This window comes from Schistocerca nitens, chromosome 9, assembly GCF_023898315.1.
Source record: "Schistocerca nitens isolate TAMUIC-IGC-003100 chromosome 9, iqSchNite1.1, whole genome shotgun sequence".
NCBI classification, from domain to species: domain Eukaryota; kingdom Metazoa; phylum Arthropoda; class Insecta; order Orthoptera; family Acrididae; genus Schistocerca; species Schistocerca nitens.
Window position 1 is genome coordinate 128,283,105 of NC_064622.1, and position 20,730 is coordinate 128,303,834.

At 40.7% G+C, this 20,730-nt stretch overlaps 1 protein-coding gene across 2 annotated transcripts in view; it reads right to left on the bottom strand.

The window, feature by feature from the left end:
* The window catches only part of LOC126203504 (nuclear receptor corepressor 1-like), a 395,459-nt gene that overhangs the window by 249,270 nt on the left and 125,459 nt on the right, over positions 1–20,730 (bottom strand). For both annotated transcript variants that reach the window (XM_049937831.1, XM_049937830.1), the window contains exons 2-3: positions 15,679–15,853; positions 2,409–2,740 (exon numbers count right to left, since the gene is read on the bottom strand). In XM_049937831.1, coding sequence (XP_049793788.1) covers positions 2,409–2,740; positions 15,679–15,853 — 507 coding nt within the window. The remainder of the gene's footprint in view (positions 1–2,408; positions 2,741–15,678; positions 15,854–20,730) is intronic.

The window sequence follows — 20,730 nt, forward strand, 5'->3', positions numbered from 1 at the left end:
AGGTGATCGAGATAACATCTGTCAATAAAGTCTGGTATGCATTATAACAGAGTTTCCACTACTTTTTATCCAACCCATGTACCAACGACTAACACATTTCAGTAACAATGGGATTCAAATGAGGACAACTAAGTCAAATAGTTACTGCTTTTGTCAATTAAATATTTTTCTGGAGGGCAGTACTTATTCACATATAGGGTAATACTGCATTACATAAGTATGAAAAGTGTAAACATAGTGTGCAGTAATATTTTTTCTCAGCTTGATGTGCATAGTTTATTAAATACAGATGTGCCAAAGACATAAATGTGTGTGTTGGGAGTGGGTTGAGAGCAATTGTTTGTCTTCTCTGGACAATATACCACACAGAATGTCCTATTTCTTTTGTAGCAATTCCAATCCAGGTTCTTCTTATGCTATTTTCTAAAAAGTAATGCAATTAGAAAAATTATGAACTGCTTACTGAAAGTGCATCTACGAGCTGTTAAATCTTATTACAAATACTGTGCATGATACTCGACAGAAAGTAGAAAAACTAGCTACTAAAAGTTTAAAATGAACAATCAAGGATAAGATATACAGTCTAGCAGGCACTGTATGTTCTGTTGTGCCTATGAGAGTACACAGGTTCAAACAAATCATACCTATCAATCAGTCCCACAGATTCAGAACAAGAAAGAAGTTGAGTTTCCTGTGATCAGGAGTGCCATTTACGTGATGACTCTGCTGGCACTGGATTACCTCTTTGCGAGATACTCAGACATGAAGAATATTCCCAACTATTGTTTGGTTTTAAATCTCAGCTGAACATCTGGCACAAATCTCATAGAAAGTCTCACTACATGTTTCATAACAAACAACAATACTCAGGAAACAAACTTACAATACCCCCCCCCCCCCCCCAAGTCACAATACACACATGGCTGATAACTAGTTCCGCATAATATATAGGGTTGTCAGAAACTGTCTGGAAATCTTGTACAGGTGTTGCAGGGTAGGCTGTAGTGAGAAATAATTGTTAAGAAAAAGAATTCAATACACTGCAGCGTTTCAGAGGTAATTGGCATTGAAGTTAACTGTTCAGTCCACTGCACGCGCACAAGTGGCCCGCCAGAGATGGTGTCACCAAACGTGTTCTTCATTAATATTCCTAAAGCCGAAAGAGAGAGACAATTAAACATCTCCTTGTAATCACAGATTCATTACAAAGTGATACTTGACTGCAGCAAGCAACATTTCCATGACTGCTGAACATTAACCTATTACTCTTACACTACATTCAGATACTGTGACTTAAATGGATGAACTAGCTGCCAGTCTAATGTGTGCTGCAACTGTGGCAGTCGACAGAATAGAATAAAGCATTACAGTTCACACAAGTCACCAATTCTCAGACCTACAAAGATGGTGGATGTATGTATGTCAATTTTCTCACTCATTCATTCACTCACGAGGTTTCACCAGTGTGAAATGAATGAAGTTATAAACTAACAAAGTGCAGCTACTGTTAGAAACCGCATTAACTATTTTTTTTCTGGTATAAATGATTTCTGGTTACTCGAGCTAAATATTGCATAGTAAAATCAGCAGGAAACCTGTTTAGTCATCTCCTCCGTAAAAGTACAAGCCATTACCGAAAATTAGGCTGCATCAATATTCAGTTGGAATAAAACGACCATAATTGAAATACACAAATGGGGAAGGCAGTCCAATATAAAAAACACAAGTATATACGAAAACACCAGCAGAAACAGGAGGCTAAGGATTTTTGCTCAGTGAAGGTAACAATACGAAAATTAAAAAGGAGTGAATGTTCCTGTGTGTCATATACCTGTTACTAACATGGAACAATAATGTATTTGAGTAAAAATATGCTATTACACATGCAGCAGCACTGGGACAACACCAGCAATCTTCAAATTCTAGTCCACTTAACAATCAAACTATTATATTCAAAAATATTTTTTTCACAAAAAATTAATTATAATTATACCATTAATCACCAAATTTCTAGTTCACTGATCAACCAAACTAATACACTTATTTCTTTCTCTTTCCAAAATATTTACTTTTTAAGGTATCATTAAATCATGGCCTTGTTTGTGTCACTGTTACTACAAATTTATTATAAACCACAATCCACCAGCCATCTTAACATAGTTCACCCAACCTCTTAGAAAACAATATTTTAAGGGGAATCAAATACCCATTTCAAGTTATCACAGCAAAAGTAAAAATACATCGAAGTATTGCACTGCATCTCTAATTTTTGTCGAGGGAATATACGTGTCCTTTATGTGTATTATAAACAATTTTCCTCATATAAAACATTTGGCCAACATTTATGTTCGCACACATTAATCTACATTATTGTTAAAACATATACTTTAATATCGTAGATCACTTACGGAGGTTGGAGGCGTGCCCCCTGTGGCAGAGGCCTGAGGAACTCCTGAGGATGCAACAATGAAATTCGGTTACGAGGCTGCGAAGGTGGGGGCAGGTACTCGATCTGTGCCTGAGGTGGTTGCTGTTGAGGTGGAGGAGGTGGCTGCTGTGGTGGTTGCTGCTGGGGAGGTGGCGGCGGAGGCGGTTGTTGCGGTGGTTGCTGCGGTTGTGCTTGCTGCTGGGGAGGTTGCGGTTGCGGAGGTGGGGCCTGGCGAGACGTCTGCTGCGATGGAGGTGGCGGCTGGGGCGGAGGCGCCTGCGGGGGCTGTGCAGGCGGTGGAGGCCGTTCCGGCTGTTGGGACAAAAAGCCTAGTCAGTAAAACATCTTAACAGTTCTGTCTGACTATCTTCCTACGAGTTATGAAATATTTTTTGCTATTTACTCTCTACTGTAAAAGTTTTACAAAAAAGTCAAGACTCACTTAAAAAACAGCCATTTAACAATGATTCTACCAGTTAGCTCATCACTTATTCAATTATTAATTCATTTATTGTGGTCCGTAGATCCCAACATGAAGAAGCTTCTTCAGAAATAGGAAAGGACATCCCATCAACAGTGAGGACCATAAAGACAGAGCACAAGCTCAGATAATGAACAAATGAGGAGGGAAATAGGCTGTCCTCTTTGGAAAGGAACTATCCCAACTTCTACGTAAAACATAGAAAAAACAAATCTGGATGGTCGGATGGGCATCTGAACCATAATCCTCCCAAGTGTGAACCCACTGAGCTAACCACTGCATCACTTCCCTCTGGAATGACAAAGTGAAGCAGCTCTGCCAGATGCTACATCAACTGTTAACTATAATAAACTGCTGTAACAATAGGAATTAGGGTACACTGCTATTCACCACACATAGGAGACAGTGAGAAGCGTACAGGCAAATATAAAAGTAGATTGCTAGGTGTTACTTCGCTCTTGAAGAAAGTCCTTACTCAGATAACACATTCATACATGTAAAACCATGAATACGTGACCAGTGTTGTAGATGTAGCTAAAATAACATCCAACAGCAAACTTTTGTATGAGCCTGTCTGCTGCTGAATACCTGCTCTATGTTTTGAATAGCAATTTATCCTAAGACATATTGTTATTTCATCCCAGATTTTTCATTGTTTGATAAACTGCTATAAACTATCCATGCTTACTCTCACTGCTGCTTCCTTAGTTAAATGAAATAGTTACTGTTTATGTTCTATTACCTGATTAACATCTATATAAACACACTAATATTCATCACAGAACTGTTGTCTATAAGCCATAAGAACAGAGACATTTTTCCACCAAAAATTGCTGCTTTGCCATGCAGCTAACAGAAATTTTCAGTAGATTAATCTAGATAATCAGATTACTACTATAAGGAGTAGCTGATAAAACATATTTTTAACTTTCTTTTCAATTTATACAGGTTTTAACTTTGGGTTGCTGCCATGTAAGAGCTTGTTAAGTTAGTAATGTAGATACCATGATATCTTGAGTGATTTTCATTATTTGCCAGTATCATTTACACAATACTTATGCAATTCAAAATTGTAGACAATGAATGCAGCACTCATTAAAAATGTAGCACATACATTCACTTAAGCTAATGAACCATCAATTCAGCTCCTTAAAATTACTGCTAAATACAATTTCTAGTCTGAGGAGATGGTCCTGAACTTGTATATCTATTTGTCACTAGTGTACAATTACCAGAGGCATCACTTTAATTATCCTATACTGCAGTGTTTCACCAAGAAGTTCATGTGCTGTTCCTCTTCTGCAAAGCCGAAAAGACAAGTAATTAAACACACCTAGGAAACAGAGAGAGGGTGGGGCATTTATCTTCCATTGTGGCAATCATGAACTGCAGTCAGTAATTACTGACGTTTTATTTTGCACAGGATATTTGTATAGGTGCACAAATCACTGAAGGAAAACTCTCCTTTTATAGAGGACCATCTCTGCCACGTCATTAACTTGCGAAGAGCACACGCTCCTCCCAGGGGCAGTGCCAGCACTGGACCTGCTGTGAATTTTAACTCTGCTGGGTCACTGGCAAGAAGCAGATGCTTGCCAAGGATGAATGCCACCAGTCCAAGTTCCCAACACTATTTTTATTAATGCACATCATCACAACTTAATTGTAGCAAACAATATTTAAAAAATTAAAAAATGGGTTACATGAATATTAAAACTGCAACACAGCAGAAAAAAAAATCCGAAAGCTCCAGTATGCTGTAGAGTAGAAAACAAATTCTATGTTAAATGTCTCAGGTATGTTGTCACTTAATCTACAAATTATTAGATTGTTGTTATAAAGCTATAATGAAGTCCCATTTCTTCCGATTAATAGTTCTCATTTATTTTTTCTTCAAAATCATTTATTTATATTTTGTGGCAGTCTCTTCTCCCTTCCAAAATATATTACATTTTCTTTAATGTGTGAAATAAATTTAAACATGTCTTTTTCTCATTATTTATGCCATCAAGAGATCTCTTCAAACCCAACAAGAGACCTTTCTGACATGTTCCAAAAAGTACTTTCTTCACTTATGTTAATTAAAAGAGTAACATTTATTCTCATAGATGAACTTTATTTATGTTACCCCAATAATAATCACTTGCTGCAACTATTCCCGAAATACATATCAAGGTGAAACGTTAATAATGAAAGACTTGTTAATTTTTTGTGCAGCTCATTCTGTTTCTCCTCCAAGAATGATCTGTGTATTTTATATGAATCAGGTTTTCCCTTGGCCATTTTGATTCTTGCCTAAGATGGCTGCTTCCTTACCAAAAGCATGAGTTCTAGGCTAAACTTTTTCTGTTTGTCCTGCAGGCTGTTACAATTTCTCTAGGCAAGAAGAACTCTTCTTTCACTTGAGAGTGTTTCAGTTTCCTTACTTTCTTCCTAAATTTCAAGTTTAGAACTTTTCTTGCTGGTGACTACTGTGTGATTTTCAAAGATGATTATTTTTGTTTTGCTCAAAAATACTTCAGGTGGAATAAATCTCTAGTAGCTAACAATTTGAAAACAGTTTTGAAGGAATGTGCTGCTGCTAGTGTTTTGATCTGGTAGTGTGTGTAATTAGAACATGGTACCTGTAGTGCTATGAGACCATAGTATTGAGTTCCGTCTTATGTGTGTGGATATGCCCCAGCAGAATTGTGTGGCTGAACACACAAATTGGCACACAGTAGAATTAGCTTACTCCACATTATCTTCTTGCAAGTTACCTAAATCATTTTGGGCTCATGCATGTGAGACAGATTTTATTCTACTCAAATATGCTGGGAAGTCAAGCGTTCGAGGTAAATCACTTTCCAAGTTGTGGACTGGCAAAGTTGTTTACAAAGATGATCATAAAATTGTGGAGCCCATCAAAACATTGTGTAATGAAATCGTGCGGTGTTGATTATCCACCAGAGAAGTTATGTACAACTGGAAACTCGATTGACTGGAGTTTAATTCTGTACTTGAAGAAACAGAAGAGGAAAGTGACTCGATTCATAACTCGTGATCGAATGTGAAAGTTAAGTCTGCTATCGATCAATCGGAGACTAGTAACCAACAATGTTTGGGTGAATTACAAAATTGTATCCAGTTTGTAAAATACATGAACCTGTGAGATTTAGTGATTATGAATTAGATCACCGGGCACATCAGTCTAGAGAAACAAATACATTAATCTGCTTGACAAAAGCACTCCATGAAGAGGTTAAACCCAACAAAATTCAACAAAGCTACAGAGTCATGATTCCAATAAATGGTATAATGCAATGAAATAATAAACAAAGGCCTCTAAAGAACATGATAACTGGAATTTGGTATAACTACCTAAAGGGAAATATGTTATCGTAATTGATGGGTAGTATGTGTAAAATATAAGCCCGATGGATCGACTGATTGATACTGTGCTCATTTGTTTGTTTAAGTGTAGGATTTGATTATGATGAAAATTCTAGTCCAGTTGCTAGTCATGATTCTATTTGTACCTTAAGAGCAATTGCAAATGAAGAAAACTTGAAACTTGGACACAGAAATCTGTATCAGTCAACCAGAAGGATTCAATGCCAAGTCAGGTCATGTCTGTCACCCCAAGAAATCATTATACGGACTTAAGCAATCACCTCACTGTTGGAAAAATAAATGTGACTCATTCATGAAGAAAATGGATTTATACATTTGACAGCAGATCCACATTTATATTCAATGCAGCAAAACCGAAAAATTGCTGACTGGTATTTATGTCAATGATAGTTTCATTGCAGGATCTGCTACACATGCTGTGAATTCATTTTTAGGTTTGTTACAGTCAGAATTCCAAATAACAGTGGGCTCTTTAGACTCATTTTTAGGCACCTGCAGATAGAACAACTACCGTTTCTCTTGTTTATTTCACAGCAAGCATATACTGAGAATATTCTACATCATTTTAGCATGGGTGATTCAGAACTATTAAAGATACCTTTTGATAATGAACAATTATGGAGCGAGTCTGTGTCTGTAGTGACAGAGTGTTATACACAGCAAGAGATTCAAAGTTGGTGGTCACAGTTTAGTAGCAACAGCTATGACTACTGGAGAGTTCCATGTCAAACATTTCAGTAAGCTTGTGTGTGTGTGTGTGTGTGTGTGTGTGTGTGTGTGTGTGTGTGTGTGTGTTATGATTAGATTAGATTGGAATCCGTTCTCATGCCATGCACCCAAAAATGATATGATTCTTTTGAGTGTGGAACATGTAAGAAAGTATAACATAAATATCTGAATGTAATATTCACTTCCCTGGTCATTTACCAGGAGGCTGTCAAAATATGTGAATGCATTATAGTAAACTTGAATTGCAAAAATTTACAGAATTAATGCAACTGTCAAAATGAAAGACAGTTATGCACTTTTCGTAAAATTTATCAGACACAAAATACCTAATCTTGACTGTTGTTACCAAGTTCTGTCAAAACTGAAATATAACCAATATTTTTACTTAAGCTAGTCTAACAGTCCTTGTTAAGATATTCAACTATAGAGTTGAAGCCCACCAAAGTGCAGTGAAACAACAACAACAACAACAACAACAACAACAACATGTGGGGATGGACAGCAAAGGACACACACACACAATATGTCTTCTGTCATACACAAAGGGCACAGAATGGGTGAAACGGAATCCATAAAATGATGTTCTTAAGCTGGCGAGGATTTCCAGCTGATGAAAAAAAAGACAGAGTTGGGAATCCAGCAATAGACAGATGAAGAGGAAGGCAAAGATAACAGAACCAAAGACGTAGTAAAAGTCATGGAGAAAAGAGAAGAAATTTTAGATCTCTCTCTCTCTCTCTCTCTCTCTCTCTCTCTCTCTCTGTGTGTGTGTGTTATTGCATGTAAATTCCAAGCAAATCCTCAATGTACTGTATTTATCAGACAAGTACAGATTGGAACCTTTGCAGTTGTGTACTTAGTTTCAAATTTTTTTGCAGAATGTTCTCCCATTTGTGTTTTTCCATTTCCATTATTTACTACCGTATTTCCAGAGTGAACAGGTCCACAGTTAAAGCAGCTATTGTTCTCTCTCTATTTCTTCCATCCTCCCATTATGTTACAATCATCTGTATATGAATGATCTGTGTCTGTGTGTACTATAACAAAAGATGTAGGCCAATGAAAACTATCACCATAATTAACATGGATTCCCAAGTTATTTATCATTTGGACAAAAACTTGGTGTAACACTGAACCAAACTACACTGCATGTAAAGCCTCATCAATGACACATGAGTTCAGGTCTGTTCTAATTCCTTCTGTACGCAGTTTTCTATTATTTAGAAATCCCTTTCAGGTCTTCAGTTAGAGATGCTGGTGCAAAACAGGATGAACACTTAAATTCAAGCAGAAGTACTATATCTGTGAAATGTAAGGGATATGTATTGATCTTATAGAACACAGCAAGATTTCTTCCAGACATATCAAAAAGAAAATGCTTCTGTTTGAACATCTTAAATAAGGTCCAAACGATGGCAACTCCTGGACCTTTAACCTTGCTCTTGGTTGTCTTCTAAGGCCTATTTCTGTGCTTCATAATGTTGAAGACATCTTCTAAGGCACAGAAAAATGCCTTAGACCAAAGCTCAATGCCCACAAAATAGAATACGAAGAACTCAGATCGCTAGCCAGTACTAAGCAAAGAAGAGAAGACTGAAAGGTGGAAGGAATACATATATGGGCTACAAAAGGGAAATGAACTTTGAAGATAGTATTATCGAAACAGAACAGGAAGGAGATGAGATGAGATGAGATGGAAGAAAGGATACTACCAGAAAGAGTGCTGAATGACCCAATTTGAAACGAGGCACATACCAAGTAAATACGTAGTAAAACATACCAAGACATAACTATTCCACTTGTTATGCAAGATGTATGGGACCTGTGACATACTGTCTGACTACAAGAAGAATGTTATAATTCTAAATGCGAAGAACACAGATGCAGGTGCATTTGAATATTAGAGAATCATCAGTTTAATGAGTCATGGTTTGCAAAATATTGATGACATAGTTAAATAAGAATTGAAATTCTGGAAGAAAACAACTTCAGTGACGGTCAGTCTGAATTCTGGAGAAATGCAGGAACAAGAGAGGCAATAAAGATCCTAACATTTCTTCTTAGAAGATAGAGTGCAGTATGGTAAACCTATGTTTAGAGCATTTAAATTGGTATACATTTTTTGGAATTCTGACATTAGTAGAAATAAAATGCAGGGAGAAAAAGGTTATGTACAACTAGTATAGGAACCAGACTGCTGTTATAAGAGTCAAGGATATGAAATGGAGCAGTAGTTGAGAAGGGATTGAGACAATATTCCAGCCGATTCCCAATGTTATTCAATCTCTATACACAGCAACCTGTAAAGGAAATCAAAGAGAAATTTTTACTGCAAATTAAAATCTAGGTAGGAGAAATAAAAACCTTGAGGTGGCCAATAGTAGGCTTCCACAGCAAGTGTCATTTTAAATAAAAAAGAAAATTATGTATTACGTCATGTCAGTATAAAACACTAAAGCAACTAAATTGCTTGTTTCGACTAACCTCACATCAGTCTTCTTCACAATGTTTAACTGCTCTGAAGAGGGCTGCTACAAAGCCAGTCGAAACACTGCAACTTAGTTGCTTTAATGTTTTATAATGATGTAGCCTAAGATTAAAAATTATTTTATATACATAAACATTGAGGTTTGATAATGACAGTGTAATTGTGTCAGACACAACAAAGGACTTGAATGAGCCGTACAATGGAATGGCTAATGTCTTGATAAGTAGTTGAATTAAATCATGCAGTGCTGAGGTAATTAGATAAAGAACTGATATGGTAGAAAATGAATTTTATTATTTAGGTTACTTTTATGAAATGCAGATTGTCAATAGGAAGAAGAGTGTTACTGAAAATGAGAAATCTGTTAGGTCAAATACATATTTAAATGTTAGGAGGTCTTTTCTGAAAAATGCAGTGAAGCCCTGTTCAGATGAGATATGTGGGCAATAAACTGTTCATATGAGCAGAGAATAGAATTTTTTGAAGTGTATGGCTACAGAAGAGTCCTCACAAAAATATGGGTAGATCAGATAATGAATTGTCAATTTGATAATGGAGGGAAATGGAGGCACAGGGGAGGGGGTTTACAATAATGTCGACTGGTGAGTGTACTGTGTTCAAAGATTTGGACGTCAATACAACCATGCAAATTATGCCTCGCCATACAATAGCATCTGGACTACCAAAACATTCATGTTCAACAAGTTTCTGGCTACATTACATGTTCCCATCTTTCACCAGAAAGAGCTATGTCCAGAATTACAATCAGATTGAATCTGTTCTCATCTGAGAAGAGAACATGATCCAACTCCTCGTAGATAAAAGAGAATGAGAACAACAACAACAGTTTAATGTGGACTCTGTGCAGTTTAATATTTTTCCAAAGACTCAAACTGATGTCAAAGGATTAAGAACCAATGTAGACCGTCTGTTGACTGAAACATCAACTTTTGGACTGGTAACATTGAGACTTAAAGAGTCTACCCATTATAGCAATGACTGGCATGATACATAAGTTACAGTCACAAAGTAGAGCTGTTATCCAGGGTGTTAAAAAAGTATCCATATTATGAGAGGTGGTAATATAGACCAAAACCAGACAAAAATGTCCAGTAAGCAAGGGCTCTAAAATGCATACTTTAAAGAGTTATGAGCAGTCGCTCATCTTAATTAACGTGAAACACATATATTCTGATGAACAAGCGCTCACAGCTCTTAAAGTGTGCATTTAGAGCCTGTGTTAACATGATAAACTTTCGAAATTTGTTTTGGTTGTTGTTTTGGTCCACACTATCTCCACCCAACATATGGAAAGCAAACATTTGAAGTAGAAGAGAGAGGTTTCACAATAGCATAGATAGACAAGTGCTCATAGCGTAGCCTTTTTTGTCTTGTTTTGACCCATATTACCTCATCTCAAAATATGCAACACTTTTTTTAACACCTTCTATATTCTTGTGTATTGTCAATCATCGCGTATACATAGGTACATTGTCCAGTCATATTAATTTGAACACCACCTACATTTGATGTCAACTTGCAATAACTACTCACAGGACAACAAGTGGCAGCACTAGCATTGGAGGGTGTATAAATCATGCAGAGGGGATGCACAAAACAGTGCAGTAATGTCGTAACTGAGTAATATCTCTAATGTTGCAAAGGGCATGATAACTGGCTTCAATGCCAAGGGTGGAAGCATTTATGAATGGCTAAACTGTTAGCATGTCGCCATGGTTAAAGTATAATGTGTGTTGCCAAATGGCACTATCCAAACCCGGCACCAAGGCAACTGCAATGCACTATGGGCCATAGATGGCTCGGGTCAACGACAGGTGCAAAGAGGTGTAAGGGCGAATAGGTGTGCAACTGTCCACCCAGATGAACCGAGGGGCTACCAACAGTGCCTCCACAGTGAACGTTCAGTAAACGCTGCTGTGTATGGACCTCTGCAGCATGTACCGGTGCTCACTGCTGTTCATTGCTGACAAAGGATAGCGTTTGCATGTCAATACAACTGGACATCCACTGAGTGGCGACATGTGGCCTTTTCATTTGAACCACATTTTATGTTTCATCAGACAGATGGCTCTCAGCACATATGGTGTTAAATGTTCGAAAGCAAACACCCCGCAACTATCATCGGAAGGGTGCGGACCGGAGGAGGGAGCATTACGGTCTGGGGAATGTTTTCGTGGCATTCCCCGAGTTATCTCGTCATTCTGGAAGTCACGCTGGATCAATACAAGTACGTATTTATCCCCAGGTAGCACGTCCACACCTACATGCAGTTTTTGTTTTTCCTCGGCAGTCGGCACATTGTCATCTACCACGAGGACAAAGCATCATGTCACACAGCTTGCACTGTATGTGTGTGGTTCAAAGAGCATCAGGATGAGTTTACTGTACTCCCCTGGCCACCAAACTACATGGCTCAAAACCCAAACGACAAACTGTGAGACCACCCCCACTCGGCTGATCACGCCACACAGACCCTCAACAAAGAAACCTTATGCAGCAGGCCACGGCAGTGGAGTCGTCATAATTCCACATCTCTGTCAGTACCTTGCAGAACCACACTGACACACTTCCTTCATGTCTCGCAGCAGTCCATGCTACAACAGGTGGTAAATCTAGTTTCTGATAGGTGGTCCACACCTAACTGGGCAATGTAAGTGCCCAATGAAAAATAAGTGTTTGATATAAGGACTAAAGACAGTAATACACTGAAGCGCAAAAGAAACTGGTATAGGCATGCGTATTGAAATACAGAGATATGTAAACAGGCAGAATATGTCGCTGCAGTTGGCAACATCTATATAAGACAACAAGTGTCTGGTACAGCTGTTAAATTGGTTACCGCTGCTACAATGGCAGGCTATCAAGATTTAAGTGAATTTGAACGTGGATTTATAGGCAGCACACGAGTGATGGGACACAGCATCTCTGAGGTAGCGATGAAGTGGGGATTTTCCCATATGACCACTTTATGAGTGTACCGCGAATATCAGGAATCCGGTAAAACATAAAAACTCCGGGAAAAAAATCCTGTGAGAATGGGACCAACAAAGACTGAACACAATCGTTCGATGTGACAGAACTGACCCCTTCGCAAATTGCTGCAGATTTCAACGCTGGGCCATCAGCAAGTGTCACTGTGCGGACCATTCAACAAAACATCACAGTTACGGGCTTTCAGAGCTGCAGGCCCACTTGTGTACCCACGATGACTGCACGACAGAAAGCTTTGCAGCTCGTCTGGGCCCATCAACACAGACATTGGACTGTTGATGACTAGAAACATGTTGCCTGGGCAGACGAATCTAATTTCAAATTGTATCAAGCGGCTAGATGTGTACGGGTATGGAAACAACCTCATGAATCCATGGGCCCTGAAAGTCAGCAATGGATTGTCAAGCTGGTGGAGGCTCTGTAAAGGTGTGGGGCGTGTACAGTTGGAGTGATATGGAATCCCTGAAACATCTAGATACGACTTGACAGGTGACACGTACGTAAACATCCCGATTGATCATTGGCATCCATTTGTGTCCACTGTGCAGTGTGGCGGACTTGGGCAATTCCAGCAGAACAATGCGACACCCCACACGTCCAGAATTGATACATAGTGGCTCCATGAACACTCTTCTGAGTTTAAACACTTCCGCTGACCACTGAACTCCCCAGTTATGAACATTACTGAGCATATCTGGGATGCCTTGCAACGTGCTGTTCAGAAGAGATCTCCACCCCTCGTACTCATAGGGATTAATGGATGGACTTGCAGGATTCATGGTGTCGATTCCCTCCAGCACTACTTCAGACATTAGCCGAGTCCATGCCACGTCGTGTTGCGGCACTTCTGACAAGGGAACCTCCCCATCGCAACCCCCTCAGATTTAATTATAAGTTGGCACAGTGGATAGGCCTTGAAAAACTGAACACAGATCAATTGAGAAAACAGGAAAAAGTTGTGTGGAACTATGAAAAAAATAAGCAAAATATACAAACTGAGTAGTTCATGCGCAAGACAGGCAACATGAAGGAGAGTGTGAGCTAAGGAGCGCCGTGGTCCCGTTGTTAGTCTGACCAGCTGCGGAACGAGAGGTCCGTGGTTCAAGTCTTCCCTCGAGTGAAACGTTTAATTTTTTATTTTCAGACAATTATTATCTGTCCATCCGTCCGATGCGAGGTAACTGCGCCGTAGTACGGGGACGCCACACCTAAACAAACATCGAAACACACAACGTCAATCGACTACAGCCCACGGAAGAGAAAGTATTCCTGCTAACGAGGTTCCCTGGCTGGCAGCTGACTGTTCGCTACTTTGGACGAGAGAGCATTAAATACGTGAAATGTATTCCGTGGGCAATATGAATCCGGCAAATATAGCTCGCGACTTCTACTTCTACATCTACATCTACATCCATACTCCGCAAGCCACCTGACGGTGTGTGGCGGAGGGTACCTCGAGTACCTCTATCGGTTCTCCCTTCTATTCCAGTCTCGTATTGTTCGTGGAAAGAAGGATTGTCGGTATGCTTCTGTGTGGGCTCTAATCTCTCTGATTTTATCCTCATGGTCTCTTCGCCAGATATATGTAGGAGGGAGCAATATACTGCTTGACTCTTAGGTGAAGGTACGTTCTCTAAACTTCAACGAAAGTCCGTACCGAGCTACTGAGCGTCTCTCCTGCAGAGTCTTCCACTGGAGTTTATCTATCATCTCCGTAACGCTTTCGCGGTTACTAAATGATCCTGTAACGAAGCGCGCTGCTCTCCGTTGGATCTTCTCTATCTCTTGTATCAACCCTATCTGGTTCGGATCCCACACTGCTGAGCAGTATTCAAGCAGTGGGCGAACAAGCGTACTGTAACCTACTTCCTTTGTTTCCGGATTGCATTTCCTTAGGATTCTTCCAATGAATCTCAGTCTGGCATCTGCTTTACCAACGATCAACTTCATTACGATCATTCCATTTTAAATCACTCCTAATGCCTACTGCCAGATAATTTATGGAATTAACTGCTTCCAGTTGCTGACCTGCTATATTGTACCTAAATGATAAAGGATCTTTCTTTCTATGTATTCGCAGCACATTACACTTGTGTACATTGAGATTCAATTGCCATTCCCTGCACCATGTGTCAATTCGTTGCAGATCTTCCTGCGTTTCAGTACAATTTTCCAATGTTACAACCTCTCGATATACCACAGCATCATCCGCAAAAAGCCTCAGTGAACTTCCGATGTCATCCACAAGGTCATTTATGTATATTGTGAATAGCAACGGTCCTACGACACTCCCCTGCGGCACACCTGAAATCACTCTTACTTCGGAAGACTTCTCTCCATTGAGAGTGACATGCTGCGTTCTGTTATCTAGGAACTCTTCAATCCAATCACACAATTGGTCTGATAGTCCATATGCTCTTACTTCGTTCATTAAACGACTGTGGGGAACTGTATCGAACGCCTTGCCGAAGTCTAGAAATACGGCATCTAGCTGTGAACCCGTGTCTATGACCCTCTGAGTCTCGTGGACGAATAGCGCGAGCTGGGTTTCACACGACCGTCTTTTTCGAAACCCATGCTGATTCCTACAGAGTAGATTTCTAGTCTCCAGAAAAGTCAATAACAATCGCACAGTTTTGCGGTGCGGTCGCAAAACACAGACATTAAACTTATTACAGTGAACAGAGACGTCAATGGACGAACAGACAGGTCATAATTTTGCGAAAATAAAGAAAGGAAACTTTTCACTCGAGGGAAGACTTGAACCAAGGACCTCTCGTTCCGTAGCTGCTCACGCTAACCACGGGACCACGGCGCTCCTTAGCTCACACTACTCTTGATGTTGCCTATCTTGCGCATGGACTACTCAGTTTGTATATTTTACTTATTTTTTTCATAGTTCCACAGAACTCCTTACTGTTTTCTCGATTGATCTGTGTTCAGTTTTTCAAGGCCTATCCACTGTGCCAACTTATAACTACATCTGAGGGGGGTGCGATGGGGAGGTTCCCTTGTGAGTGCTCGCTGGAGACCTACACGATATTAGGCAGGTGTACTAATTTCTTTGGCTCTTCAGTGCACGAGCAATGCGAATACACAAACCACAGCAAAGGAGTCGTTAGGTAGGTAGGTAGTGACGATACTGACGGTGGCTCGGACGCTGTAGAGGGCCTCCCGGAAGGGCACGTAGGCGGCGGCGGCGGCGGCTTGCTGCACGAAGCGGCCCGGGTAGGCGGCCGCGTAGGGCGCGGGCCGGCTGCCGGGGGACAGCGCCGCCGGCCGCCCCGCCTTGTACGGCACCGGCCCGTCCGGTTGCGCCGCCCTGCAACACCACACCAACACACCGTCTCAGCTCACCGTCGTCTGCCGCTACACACTAACAAAGCAATGCAAAATAAACTTAAAAAATTTCAATTAAATAGCACATCTTAAGGATTTTCTACACTTCAATGGAATACGCACTGAATTTAAACCAATCAGACATTGTGTATCACATGGCAGTACTCTGTTGTTTATCATATACACTACTGGCCATTAAAATTGCTACACCACGAGGATGACGTGCTACAGACGCCAAATTTAACCGACAGGAAGAAGATGCTGTGATATGCAAATGATTAGCTTTTCAGAGAATTCACACAAGGTTGGCGCCGGTGGGAACACCTACAACATGCTGACATGAGGAAAGTTTCCAACCTTCCAACCGATTTCCCATGCACAAACAACAGTTCCGGCGTTGCCTGGTGAAACGTTGTTGTGATGCCTCGTGTAAGGATGAGAAATGCGTACCATCACGTTTCCGACTATGATAAAGGTCGGATTGTAGCCTATCGCGATTGCAGTTTATCGTATCACGACATTGCTGCTCGCGTTGGTCGAGATCCAATGACTTTTAGCAGAATATGGAATCGCTGGGTTCAGGAGGGTAATATGGAACGCCGTGCTGGATTCCAACGGCCCCGTATGACTAGCAGTCGAGATGACAGGCATCTTATCCACATGGCTGTAACGGATCGTGCAGCCACGTTTCGATCCCTGGGCCAACAGATGGGGACGTTTGCAAGACAAGAACCATCTGCACGAACAGTTCGTCGACGTTTGCAGCAGCATGGACTATCAGCTCGGAGACCATGGCTGCGGTTACCCTTGACGCTGCATCACAGACAGGAGCGCCTGCGATGGTGTACTCAACGACGAACCTGGGTGCACGAATGACAAAACGTCATTTTTTCGGATGAATCCGGGTTCTGTTTACAGCATCATGATGGTCGCATCCGTGTTTGGCGACATCGCGGTGAGCGCACATTGGAAACGTGTATTCGTCATCGCCATACTGGCATATCACCTGGCTTGATGGTATGGGGTGCCATTGGTTACTCGTCTCGGTCACCTCTTGTTCGCATTGCCGGCACTTTGAACAGTGGACGTTACATTTCAGATGTGTTACGACCCGTGGCTCTACCCTTCATTGCCCGCATCTCGTGGTCGTGCGGTAGCGTTCTCGCTTCCCACGCCCGGGTTCCCGGGTTCGATTCCCGGCGGGGTCAGGGATTTTCTCTGCCTCGTGATGGCTGGGTGTTGTGTCCTGTCCTTAGGTTAGTTAGGTTTAAGTAGTTCTAAGTTCTAGGGGACTGATGACCATAGATGTTAAGCCCCATAGTGCTCAGAGCCATTTGAACCATCTACCCTTCATTCGATCCCTGTGAAATCCTACATTTCAGCAGGATGATGCACGACGGCATGTTGCAGCTCCTATACGGGCCATTCTGGATACAGAAAATGTTCGACTGCTGCCCTGGCCAGCACATTCTCCAGATCTCACACCAATTGGAAACGTCTTGTCAATGGTGGCTGAGCAACTGGCTCGTCATAATACGCCAGTCACTACTCTTGATGAACTGTGGTATCATGTTGAAGCTGCATGGGCAGCTGTATTTGTACCCGCCATCCAAGCTCTGTTTGACTCAATGCCCAGGCGTATCAAGGCCGTTATTACGGCCAGAGGTGGTTGTTTTGGGTACTGATTTTTTAGGATCTATGCACCCAAATTGCGTGAAAATGTAATCACATGTCAGTTCTGGAATAATATATTTGTCCAATGAATACCCGTTTATCACCCGCATTTCTTCTTGGTGTAGCAATTTTAATGGCCAGTAGTGTATATAAATGATCTCTTTCGTGACAAATTCAAATATCTGTTGGAACGTAACTCAGCTAACGTAATATTGGCGTACGATGAGACATGGAAGAGTTGCAGTGTGTGTGCGCAACGATCAGGCTTGCCATATATTTACAATATGTTTTCCCAAAGAAAGCAGGTGTTGACAGATGTGAAAATTACCGAACTATCAGTTTAATACGTCACGGCTGCAAAATACTAACGCGAATTCTTTACAGACGAATGGAAAAACTGGTAGAAGCCGACCTCGGGGTAGATCAGTTTGGATTCCGTAGAAATATTGCAACACTTCAGGCAATACTGGCCCTACGACTTATCTCAGAAGCTAGATTAAGAAAAGGCAAACCTACGTTTCTAGCATTTGTAGACTTAGACAAAGCTTTTGACAATGTTAACTGGAATACTCTCTTTCAAATTCTGAAGGTGGCAGGGGTAAAATACAGGGAGCGAAAGGCTATTTACAATTTGTACAAAAACCAGATGGCAGTTATAAGAGTCGAGGGTTATGAAAAGGGAAGCAGTGGTTGGGAAGGGAGTGAGATAGTGTTGTAGCCTATCCCCGATGTTATTCAATCTGCGTATTCAGCAAACAGTAAAGGAAACAAAAGAAAAATTCGGAGTAGGAATTAAAATCCATGGAGAAGAAATAAAAACTTTGAGGTTCGCCGATGACATTGTAATTCTGTCAGAGACAGCAAAGGACTTGGAAGAGCAGTTGAACGGAATGAACAGTGTCTTGAAAGGTGGATATAAGATGAACATCAACAAAAGCAAAACGAGAATAATGGAATGTAGTCGAATTAAGTCGGGTATCTGCGGGAATTAGATTATGAAATGAGACACTTAAAGTAGTAAAGGAGTTTTGCTATTTTGGGAGCAAAATAACTGATGATGGTCGAAGTAGAGAAGGTATTCAAATGTAGACTGGCAATGGCAAGGAAAGCGTTTCTGAAGAAGAGAAATTTGTTAACATCGAGTATTGATTTAAGTGTCAGGAAGTTGTTTCTGAAAGTATTTGTATGGATTGTAGCCATGTATGGAAGTGAAACATGGACGATAAATAGTTTGGACAAGAAGAGAATAGAAGCTTTCGAAATGTGGTGCTACAGAAGAATGCTGAAGATTAGATGGGTAGATCAGATAACTAATGAGGAGGTATTGAATAGGATTGGGGAGAAGAGAAGTTTGTGGCACAACTTGACTGGAAGAAGGGATCGGTTGGTAGGGCATGTTCTGAGACATCAAGGGATCACCAATTTAGTATTGGAGGACAGCGTGGAGGGTAAAAATCGTAGAGGGAGACCAAGAGATGAATACACTAAGCAAATTCAGAAGGATGTAGGCTGCAGTACGTACTGGGAGATGAAGCAGCTTGCACAGGATAGAGTAGCACGGAGAGCTGCATTACACCAACCTCTGGAGTGAAGACCACAACAACAACAACATGTTTTCGGAAACGAAAACACTGTTTGATCAGAGCTATATAGATGTAAATTGAAATTACGGTCGTACTACGATTAACGATTCGAAAAGGTTCTGGATATCAATATCTCTGAATAAGCTGATGTGAACTTTCTTGAAGAAAGTCATCTTTTTGAGGTCATTTATTACAAATACGTGGAATTATTCAAACAAAGTCTATTTAATCATGACCTAGATCTGATTAATGACTGCAGAAATTCCGCCACTGAGATGTACCGGGTGGTTGAAAACAAAGTCCAGCTACTTACAGAGGTCTCTGACTATCGTATTGAACGAAACTTGCTAGATATTCTGAAGTCTTAATGCGGAAGTCATTTACGCTGGAAAAAAAATAGTGACGGTTTTAGCCACCAGGTGCAAATCTAGTGCTGTGAATGCAAGAAAGATGCAAGGAAATGTTTCCGTCTGTAATGGATTAGGAACGGGACGCGGGCAGAAAAGGTCGGACGAGTGAGAAAGGAAAGCGAAAATGTTGATTTTATAAGTAACCGCCGATTACACAGTTTGTTCAATATAAGGACCGGACACGACGACGAGATGCTATAAATCGCCAGATTTGCACCTGCTGGTCAACATTGGCCACTAATTTTTTTCTAGCGTAAATCGGTTCCGCATTAATGCATTGGAATATACACCTGACTTTCGTCGCCATATGATAATTACAGCCCACAGCGAATCTTCGTGAGTAGCCGCACTTTAATTATAATCACCCGGTATTTGCTGCAACTGCAGTGAAGGCAGGAGAAAGCGATGTAACAACCTGCAGTTTCATAAGATGTAAAGTTTGACGTTTTTGCAGATGACAGCAAAAAGGCAGTACAGCAAATACCTGATTATCCGGTTAATGTGGATCAAGAATGCACAAAAATCATGAACACACGGGTGATGTAAAATATACGTATGTTGACCGGAAACTTACTTAATGTATTTACAAAACATAGTACTTGTCACATCTGAAGGCCCACTGCATTACTTAACCCTGTGGTGCATAGCGTCCACTATAGTGGACAGCTGTTAAATGTCGCTTCTTTGGCACTTTCAATCAGTCCTGATGCTGCAAATGCACACAGTTCACTGCAGTGGACACTCCATACAGGTGTTGTGTCCTGCATGCATTTGCAGCCTCATGACTGATTGAAAACCCCGGAAAACTGACCATTATAAGTTGTCCACTGCAGTGAAATTCATGCAGCACAGGGTTAAGCGTCACTCGCCGGCAACAATAGTCTGAAAAGGTCGTTCTTTAGCTGGTGGGGGAAGGCAATGGTACAGATAGGAAATAAGTCGTGAAGAATACAACGCAAGAGTCTCTGCTGTTACCTCACGATGAAATGGGAAACAGTGGGAAAAAAGTTCAGTGGTGTCCGACTGTGGAACTTGGGGCTTACATCGTCTTCCGTCAGAAAAGCATGATTCACACGCATAATTCGCTCTAATTATAACAGAGTACCATAAATTTTATGGGATGATACTCACGTAATTAACATAATTTCAAATATTAGGCATATTCGGTAACAGTCGAATCACATCGATCTGTA